This window comes from Limulus polyphemus, unplaced genomic scaffold (genome assembly GCF_000517525.1).
Source record: "Limulus polyphemus unplaced genomic scaffold, Limulus_polyphemus-2.1.2 Scaffold4087, whole genome shotgun sequence".
NCBI lineage: Eukaryota > Metazoa > Arthropoda > Merostomata > Xiphosura > Limulidae > Limulus > Limulus polyphemus.
Genome location: NW_013669697.1, coordinates 65,988 through 76,244, shown reverse-complemented (window position 1 = coordinate 76,244; position 10,257 = coordinate 65,988). Strand labels below are relative to the sequence as shown.

The following is a 10,257-nucleotide window of genomic DNA, read 5'->3' as shown; positions in this document are numbered from 1 at the left end:
CACCCAGACTTTATTCACCATAAGATCATAAGATAGAACCAAACAATTAAGTTAAAAACTCAACATTCATCGAGTTGTAGGAGCAGATAACACCCAGACTTTATTCACCATAAGATAGAGCCAAACAATTAAGTTAAAAAACTCAACATTCATCAAGTTGTAGGAGCAGATAACACCAAGACTTTATTCACCATAAGATCATAAGATAGAGCCAAACAATTAAGTTAAAAAACTCAACATTCATCGAGTTGTAGGAGCAGATAACACCCAGACTTTATTCACCATAAGATAGAGCCAAACAATTAAGTTAAAAAACTCAACATTCATCAAGCTGTAGGAGCAGATAATACCCAGACTTTATTCGCCATAAGATCATAAGATAGAGCCAAACGATTTAGTTAAAAAACTCAACGTTCATCAAGCTGTAGGAGCAGATAACACCCAGACTTTATTCACCATAAGATCATAAGATAAAGCCAAACGATTAAGTTCAGAAAATTCAACATTCATTAAGCTGAATAGGCAGATGATATCCAGACTTTATTCACCATAAGATCATAAGTTAGAGCCAAACAATTAAGTTAAAAACTCAACATTCATCAAGCTAAAGAAGCGGGCGATACCCAGTCTTTATTTTTCAGAAGATGAAATGATAAAATCAAATTGTGAAGATTCAGAAGAAGAAAAAAACATTTAACGATTTAACTAAAGAATATCTGATTTTACTGATATGTACACATACATATATATACAATACTAGTAAACCTTTTGCTCATTAAAAAACAACAAAAAGAAACATGATCCTCACTGGATTATTATTGTAGAGTAACATCTACTTGTACCATATACAAACAACCGCACTACACAAAATTTTGGGGTAATTAAAGTTTATTTTCTCCTATCTGGTGGTTTCGTCCTGAAATAAAGTCGGAAAGATTACGTAAGGATGAAAAATATAAGTTTAGATCTTGACCTCTGATTGTATTTTACTCTGAAGGAAAGCTCGTTAAAAAATCGAAAACTTCCATACATGATCTGAACTAGTTCTGTGACTGTAAAGTTGTTTTACCAGTTTCTAGTTTTAGTTCATGGTTTAGTGATTTTGATAAATTTCGCCTTGTTTTTTTTTTTGTGCTAATTTAATATCTTCTCAAGATCGTTTGCTCCAGACTAATCCAGGATTACAGGTTTTGGTTGTTTTTTCATGCAACTAGTCTAATCCAAAGTATTGGATTTAGGTTAAAAAGTGGTTCAAGACCTTTAGGTCTTATTATTATTATTATTAAAAAGTGAAGCATCCGCCAAAACATTTTTCTGATAGCAATAAAATTATTAAAGTCACTGGTAGTAATGATACCGTTATTTGAAACCTGAAACTACAAAAGTACAGGAGTAATGTCAAAAACTGATAAGAAATACATTAACAATTTTATTAATGTTCACAGCATTCTTACATGCTCAAAATTAAATGTCAATTAACAGAATAAACCTTCAATGTAAAAAAAGAAATAAAATCCCACCTCATACCAAGACAAAACAATATATATATAAATATGTACCGCTCAAGGTGAAAATGTCAATTGAGGATTATGAAGAAAAGACCACAAAGTTTCAAACGTTTATTAATTTATAAGGATATATGTAACAATAAAAGTTAAAGTAACAAATTTGTATTTTAGTAACCATATCTTGCCATTTCACTTCCTCCTCCCCGAATATCGATACCTGTCGGATATCCCATTATGTAGCTTTGCGCTTAACAACAATACTTCACAAGCTATTCACTCACGTGGCGCCCTCCGGTGGTTCAGCCGTATATCACTGAGTTTATCATGTTAAAATCTCGGTTTCGATACCTGCGGTAATCAGAGAACAGATAGTCCATTTTGTGTATGAAAACAAACAAACAACCATTCAGGTGGCAAAGAAAGGGGTGCTTTTTATGGGTCAAAACTCGAGTGTAATATGTGATAACAACAGAGACTAGGTGCTTAAAATATTCGGGGCTCGGGCCCATAGTCGCGGGAATTTTCGGTGTTTTAGTATGATATTGACCATGGTTTTCGATTCTGAATTTTTTTCAGACACCAAATGAGGATTCGGGCCACTGTCAAATATAATCGGGGCACGGGCCCCGTTTGCCAGTGCCTAACGATGCCTCTACATAGAAATCTATAAAAAGGGAGTTTGCGATCCATCACTTTTATTGAAAATGTTTCACCCCTACGAGTAGCTCTAGTCACATCTGACAAACTCATAATGCATATAAAATGTTGTTTAAAAATAAGAAATGTGTCAAAACAAAATTTTCAATGTGTCCAACATAGTGTAGGTGTTGTGAAAGCCAACTTACTAAAGATAGTGTAATTTCAATATTATATTTTATTCTTTGTCTAGATATATCACGAACAGTAAATAATTTTTAAATCCTACTATAAAGTGGCACAGCGGTATGTCTGCGGACTTACAACGCTAGAATCCGGGTTTCGATACCCGTGGTGGTCAGAGCACAGATAGCCCATTGTGTAGCTTTGTGCTTAATTATAAACAAACAAATAATTTGAAAGAAGTTTTTTTGTTTGTTCTCTAACTCCGAGGCTTTTTCCTTTGGACTTATCAAATATGGTTTAATTAATTAGGAATGATTCAGAATGTGTCAAGAAGAAGTTATATTTTTCTTTTAAATTGATTTCATAGCTCCGATTATGGTTAAGTATACATCAGTCAGTGGGTGTGGCCACCAAGGGGTACTGATGGGATTCCTCCAGTTTCCTCATAACTGGTAAAACAATAATTCTACAATTGCATTTCGTTTTCAAACCCCATCATTCATTTGAGGGATTTCTTTTTAACATATTATTTATACATGCTTTCAAGATAGACGCGCTTATAACTCACACGTTACTTATAGCTTTTCGATAAAAAATACAAAATAAAATGATATTTAAATAATCAAGCCCAGTGAACATGAATAATTTGATTATGTACTTTCAATCTTTATCATTATTGGTAAACTTTGGAGAATCCTCTTCTTGGGGGTAATTAATTAATTATATATTGTTCTATTGCAAGAACTTCGAAGGTATTTATTTCTCATGCTATTTAATTACATGCAGAAATTTGAGTCATTGTTTTCTATTTTAGGAGCCTTTCTTCTCTCAGTTATATTTAACTATATGTAAACCCCCATTCATGGTCATCTTCTATCCCCCCCTCACTTACCATAAATGACTTTTTGCGTCTACAATACCTCGGAGCATGATGTGAAACAGAATATTTCCCACATCTCATATTTTTAACTTTGAGATAACTTTATTGGTTTCCAATCCATAATGTGGAATTTAAAACCTGGGAATTGGAGCAATATGAACTGAGTGTTGGTAACTAGAGCAACATAAATGTGGATATAGATGGTGGGAACTAGAGACGCGTAACTTACAGCATGGAAAATAAACATACATATCTACAACTTACAATTTGAACATTTTATTACTGTTTTTACGATACCGTTTTGTATTGGAGGAGAAAGGAGAAGGATCTCTTGCTTCCGGTGTATGCATGCCTCTGCCAAGAGAAACACGTTTCCTCCAATGTGGGAGTTTTTCGAGAGCGGTCATTCCCAATTTTTCGCTGATAATGAAAAGTCAAAATTTAATTATTTCAGTACAATATTATGCTTCCATCAAACAGAAATTACTAAATTTACTTTTGTACTGAAATATTTGCGTCCACGTTTTATATAGCCCCACACTGACAAAGCGGTATGTCTGCGGAATTACAACGTTAAAATCTGGGTTTCGATACCCGTGGTGGGCAGAGCACAGATAGCTCATTGTATAACTTTCTGCTTAACTCCAATGAAACAAACATTTTATATTGAGTGTAAGTCTGTTACAACACAGTTTACTAAGAGCATGTAATAAAAAACGTATAACTGTTTTATTAACTTTTTTTCCTTTCATTAATGAAGTACTATTAACTATTATACACAAATCGAATGCATCTCTCAATGAAGTTATTGTCAGTGGAGATATCCTCTCTATGTACATAGCAATAGAGTACCTACGTACAAATCTAGGCAGGTTTCTGTACAAATAGCCACAGACCCCAGTCAAGATGTAGCCATAGATAAAACGAAACAATGACCCTTTTCTATAAAATCAATAAATGAGTCATATAAATGATATGTTAACTTTCATAAATATTTCGTCTCCCGATGAGACATCAGTAAATTTGCTGACTTACAACGCTAAAGTCCGGGGTTCTATTCCCCCACAGCAGATAGCCCAATATGGCCTTCCTTTAAAGAAAGCAAATATAAACCTGTTACCATCCATCGCACAGACACATCTACTAGTGCTTCATATTCACAAATATTTCTGAATCAGTTACCATAAATTTGAATAAATTTCAATATTTACACGTGAATACAATATCTCAGAAATATGTGTTTTATCTTTGCTCGCTGTAACGTCAAAATACTTGTAGATGTCGTCTGTGTTTTCAATTGAGTTTAATTAACTCCAGTTTATCATAATCTGGAAATTTCAATAATAATATTTCACGTTCCACGGTTGTTCTGCGGTAAGTTTTCAAGCTTCCAGTGCTAAAATCCGAGGTTCGATATCCCACCGGAAACAGAGCACAAATAACCCAAAACAACATCCACAAAAATCAATCAAATGCGAAAATGAAGAGTTTGTTTGTTTGTTTGTAGTTTTAAGCACAAAGATATTCAACGGGCAATCTGTGCTCTGCCCACCGCGAGAATAGAAATCCGGTTTCTAGCGTTACGAGTCCGCAAACATGCCGCTGAGCCACTGGGGTCAATGAAGAGAGAAAATGTTTACATCTGCCTCCTCATACAGTTGATGTGCATATATTTCTGCTACAATTTTGATTTTGAAAACGGAAAATTAGTTCTTATTTCTAACGCCTGGCGTGACCTGATGGTTAGGATATTCGACTCGAAATATACGGGTTCAAACCTCGTCACCGAATACGCTCATCCTTTATGCTGTTATAATGTGACGGTCAATTACACTGTTCGTTGCAAGCGCATATAACCCACGAGTAGTTTTGCTCGAAATTCAACAAATATATTTCTGACAATAATAAATACGAATTTATACAGCTTTATAAAATACTCAAAAGATGGCGCAGCACGAGTAAAACTCTCCTTGTAGTCACATACTACCAGTTAGTGGTATATAGTTACGGACGTGGCTTAATTGTATGGTGCACATATTTTTCCTTCTCTTTGTACTTGTAGTAAAAAACTTAGTGGCCGCTGAACTTTCGCTAGGGGGCGGTGTACTAAAACCGGTCAGACTTTGAACAATTCAAAACTGTCGTGCATGTGGTCTTCGTTTCAGACGAATATTAGTAACCTTGTCTGCCAATGAAGTTGGACTTGTGAGTATTGGGATTCCAAGAAGACCGAGTATAACACATCAACTCGAGTAAGATTTTTTGTTTTATTAATCATTGATTATTCATCCAGAGAGTTCTTGATGCCGTATTTATTTTGTCTTTGCTGAACATGTTGATTTTTAAAATAGCGTTAAAATAAAAAGGAAAGTTTTAAATTCTGTGATTCTGATAGATTCTAGATAGTATCTGGTAATCAGACTTTATAAGTTATAGAACGGCCGTATGCATAGTTGCCATTAAGTATACACGTACTGTGACGTACATTGTAAGTTTCACGATTACACGTTAACTTCAGGAAACCAAGCCTAGAGATGTTGAAGAGGGGAACGCTACAGTAATTAGTGAATGGTTGTTACCCTACAGCGTTTTGAAGTAATTATTAAAACGTAAATCTTACTCTCCCACAGACCTCATATTTTTGTTAGGAATAGCGGATAGCAAAACGAAAAGTCTTCTGGATAGGTGAAAGTTGTTTGTTGATGGTACTATGTTTTTGCGCGTAGTAACTACTTGATGACGCAGCTTGTATTAAAAATATGCTGATGTGTCTACTTGACGGTTTTCTCGTATTTGACTTCCACACCTCAAAATATATTAAGCATGCGTAAATCTAGGCCTAAGGCGTTTCATAATTTTTATCATTTGACATTTGGTCTTGGGCAAGTAATGATCAACGACCCAATATTTAAATTAAACTTTAAAGGACACATATAGAATGTGAGCCACAACTTGGTTTGATGCAATTCTAGGGGGGGGGGGATACTTTATTGTAAAGCAAACCTAACGTGCAACACAGCTAACTCACATTGACTACTACAAACACAAAGTTCGTGACGTCATCTTTCGTCACAAATACTACTTTCATTCTTTGTTTTAATAATATAAATTGAACGATGAGTTGAGTGTAAAAACAAACAAATGAGAAACATTCATTCTTACGTAACTTAAAGTACAGCTGTTCAAATACATTTTATAGTTACAGATTAAAAAGTGTATCCTGCTGTTTGAGAACAAACATTCACAGAAATATTCGATAGTTACATTTCGTGACAACATTCCTGTCTTAGCTAGACAGGAGCTCATTAGGTCACTTTGTTTCCCGTAAACTTTGTCTTCATTGTTCTTCCGAAAATGCCATCTAGCTTATATTTTTTTTTACTAATATTGAAACCTAAAGATATGTTAAAGAATAGGGAAAGTATTTTTGATGGCATTTCAAATGCTTTGATCATTAAGTTGAACAAAGTATGTAGAACACTTCAGGTCCTTGTCAGTTACGTGACAGAAGATTTACAGAGAAAAGTACGATTATCCAGTTCAACTTCGGAATAAGTTCTAACGAGTGCAAAAATTAGTACTAGAGCCCACTGGCTAGTGTTCTGGGTTGTACCTATGTGAAGAAATGTCTTTCAAGCGTCGGAATGTGCTTCTTGTAATATAGAAGTATCGTTTGACCTTGAACTTTATTTGACTTGTAACGAGTAATCACTAAGCCTCACCAAACTGAATCTATATAATAAAGACAAGGGTAAAAGAAAAAAAAACGAAGGAAATTACACGAACGGATGAAAAAGTTTACATGGTTTCAATAATTGGCAATTAATGAAACCATGTAAACCAACTGAGTTAATAATTAAGATGTTATTAATACAGTTTTCTAATCAGTGGCTTCCCATTATTGTTCAACACTTGCTATTAAACTTCTCTGTTATCCTTTCTTGTAATTTGTTTGCTTTGTACATCTATCTTGCCTTTATTACTGCATAAAATTCCAAACTTATTCGCTTCTGTGTCTAGCATGGGCGTCCAAAGAGGGGAGATGGGCACTTGACCCCTGGAAAATGAGAAACATAATTCTTTTTTTTTATTCATTCAGCATATGTATATGAATTTTTTTTTATTCAATTCACAATTTCACACTACTTTGCCCCTCCCTGGAAAAATTTCTGCGGGCACTCCTGGTGTCTAGTGAATTTTTTTTCTTGCAAAAATGAGAAGTTGTGTAATACGTTTTAACTATATACATTTTCGTAAAATTCATTAGTTTTCCAGTAGAACGAAGTATCTTTCTTCTCTTTTAAAAAATCTATTTCAAGTAGGTAATACGTATGAAATCGCTTAACAGAAAACTGTCTCTTAGTGCTAAGTTGAAAACAACAATTCATTGTTCTCCTTTCTGTATCATGTTCAGCCAGCATTCTGTAGGTTTGTTTAAGGCAAAAGTTGCCACCTGGTTCACATATGCGAGAAAATACAAAGTGCAATGTAAACTGTAGTGCACATATACCTTTCGTTTAGATGTAGTGTGTGGAAGCGTTGATCACCACGTGCGGGTTGTTAGTTGAAAACAAGCAAGTCGAGCGTTTGGCCCAACAGAGAGCTTATGAACTACGCATGTCACAGTAAAATTATAAAAAAAGTTTACACCTTTTTGAAACATTTTTTACTTCATTTCTTCGCGGAAAATAAAAGTGAGAAGCATAGAGGAAATAATGTTTTTTGTTGGGTTTAAGTATTTGTTTGCTTGGAATTAAGCACAAAGCTACACAATGGGCTATCTGTGCTCTGCCCACCACCGGTATCGAAACCCGGTTTCTAACGGTGTAAGTCCACAGACGTACCGCTGTGCCACTGGGGGGGCGGGTTTAAGTAATGCCAGGTAATAAAGACAAACTGAATGAAACCGCGAAAGCGTTTCTTCATTTATCGAACTTGAATAAGAAAATTCAAAACACGCATATTATTTATTTACATTATACTATATGTACCAACACGGTCCAGTTTTGACTCAACAAACACTATAAATTTCAAAGTGTCAGCCCAGAATAAAACGTTGGAATATATAATATTTGTGTATTTGTATAAATAGACAAATATTACTTCTTTTTTTCTCGTTTTTTTTTTTTGTCTGAGAAAGCAGAGGGACTTCAGTATGAACTCTAAAAAAACCGTTTTCGTCACTGGGGGCGCTGGTTTCATTGGTAGCCATACAGTAGTTGAACTTCTGAATGCTGATTTTGACGTCATCGTTATTGATAATTTTGTCAATGCAGTTCATGGTAAGTCATTTTAAGTTTTCTACTTTTAACGTATTCTAAGTAAATTTCTGAGTATGATCTAACATCTCGTGCCCCTACCTTAAAGACTGATTTTGTTTAAGCGCATTATAAGTGAAACCACAAATATTATATTTGTAGCAAAAGTAATCAGTAATACATATATAATCACCTTTTATGTTTAAGTATACATATATATATTCCTGGGACGTCTTTTGTAAGTTATTAATTTTAATTTTAAACCTATGATTACTAATTGAAATAAAATATATGAAAATAAACTTTGAACAACGGTAATAGTGATCATTATGAGGTTTACAAAATATTTAACACTTATTAGCCAACCATTGGCCCCCTATGCTACAGATACAAAAACTAAACATTGTCCAACTTTCTGTTGCAGTCAGCAGTGCGTTCAAGCATTGAATGCGTTATGTAAGTTAAAATTAGTTCTGTTATTCGGTCCATAAAGTCGGACAAAGTCCTTGTGGTGGCACCTGTTACCAATTGGATGACCTTAATCTGGTCAACAGTTCACAATTGAATGGCCTTATATGACTGAACCCGAGTTGTATTTTACCTGGCTGTTTAACCCCACGTGTCGCATAAGGTACCGTTCAGGATGAAACATTCTAAGTCCATCCTTGAGAGTTGTATTAGTATTAAGAATTTTTTTGTTTGTTTCTTTAAACTATAGTGAATATCAAACTTTCCTAGCCGTAATCATTTATTTATTTTTGTTTTGTTTGTTTTTTCATTGAATTTCTTCATGAAGTTTGAGTTTCGTTTAAGATGGCTTATAGAATATCATGGTCCTGACTCAAACTTCACAATATAAAAATATTTTCGTTGATCTAATTATTTGTACAAGATTAAAACTTCCTGTATCCTTGAGATTCTCAGTACAGTTAACGGATACGGAATTAAGTAATTTTCTCACAGCATAGTTCTACTGTAGAAAAAGAAAAACTTTTCTTTTGTATCTGTACGCACAGGATCGGACGGACAAGCTCCAAGTTTAACTCGAGCTCAACAGATTACGGGAAGAAAACTGACTTTTTACCAGTGTGACTTGTTGAATAAGAACGACCTTTCAGCGATATTCAAAAAGGTAATCATTATATCATGTTGTTGTTGACTGGTAAATATGACGAGCAAAATGAGATTCTTTGTCGAGAAAAACTTTCAAGAAATAAAAATCCAAACGGAAGATGTTTCAAACATTTTTCCGTTTTATTTATTTAATTAATTTGTTTGAATGATAAAAGTTTAAGAGTTACGATACTGGAACGTTTTGTTTAATTGTATATAAACCTTTCACATTATTAAAAACACTTAATTACTACTGAAAATAAATGAATATAACCTTCGGGGGGTCAGGGGATGGGACCCCCTTAAATACCCCCCCCCCCTAAGATAATGCCGTCCAATATTTTTAGACGCCATTATTATATGTTTATAACGTCAATAATGAGGTTCTACAAAAGTAGTTCAAAAAATGTCATTAAGGTTGGGTATTACATGCAGGTCGTGACTCGTAAGGGGTTTATTCGAGATATATCGCGGTTATGAGGGTTTATTTTGTCTAAGGGAAGTTTACTAAATCTGTGTGAAGTTTGTCTTGAGTGTGAATATTAATTTGGAAAATCGCATTTTTTATTTCTTTTCTCGTGTCCTAAATATCAAATTTTAAGTTAATTCATGTAACAAAATTCTCATATTTAATAATATGCGTTAGTTTTTTTTTCGTTACGGACTCCGACGTGGC

At 34.2% G+C, this 10,257-nt stretch overlaps 1 protein-coding gene across 3 annotated transcripts in view; it reads left to right on the top strand.

Annotated features, from left to right (window-relative positions):
* Positions 1 to 5,205: 5,205 nt before the first annotated feature.
* The window catches only part of LOC106470562 (UDP-glucose 4-epimerase-like), a 17,214-nt gene continuing 12,162 nt past the window's right edge, over positions 5,206 to 10,257 (top strand). The window contains exons 1-3 of one of the 3 annotated variants that reach the window (XM_013931124.2): positions 5,206 to 5,462; positions 8,351 to 8,492; positions 9,485 to 9,600. In XM_013931124.2, coding sequence (XP_013786578.1) covers positions 8,366 to 8,492; positions 9,485 to 9,600 — 243 coding nt within the window. In that variant the 5' untranslated portion in view covers positions 5,206 to 5,462; positions 8,351 to 8,365. Of the gene's footprint in view, positions 5,463 to 8,346; positions 8,493 to 9,484; positions 9,601 to 10,257 lie in introns of all 3 variants that reach the window. The other 2 variants (XM_022399168.1, XM_013931126.2) reach the window with 2 other exon arrangements.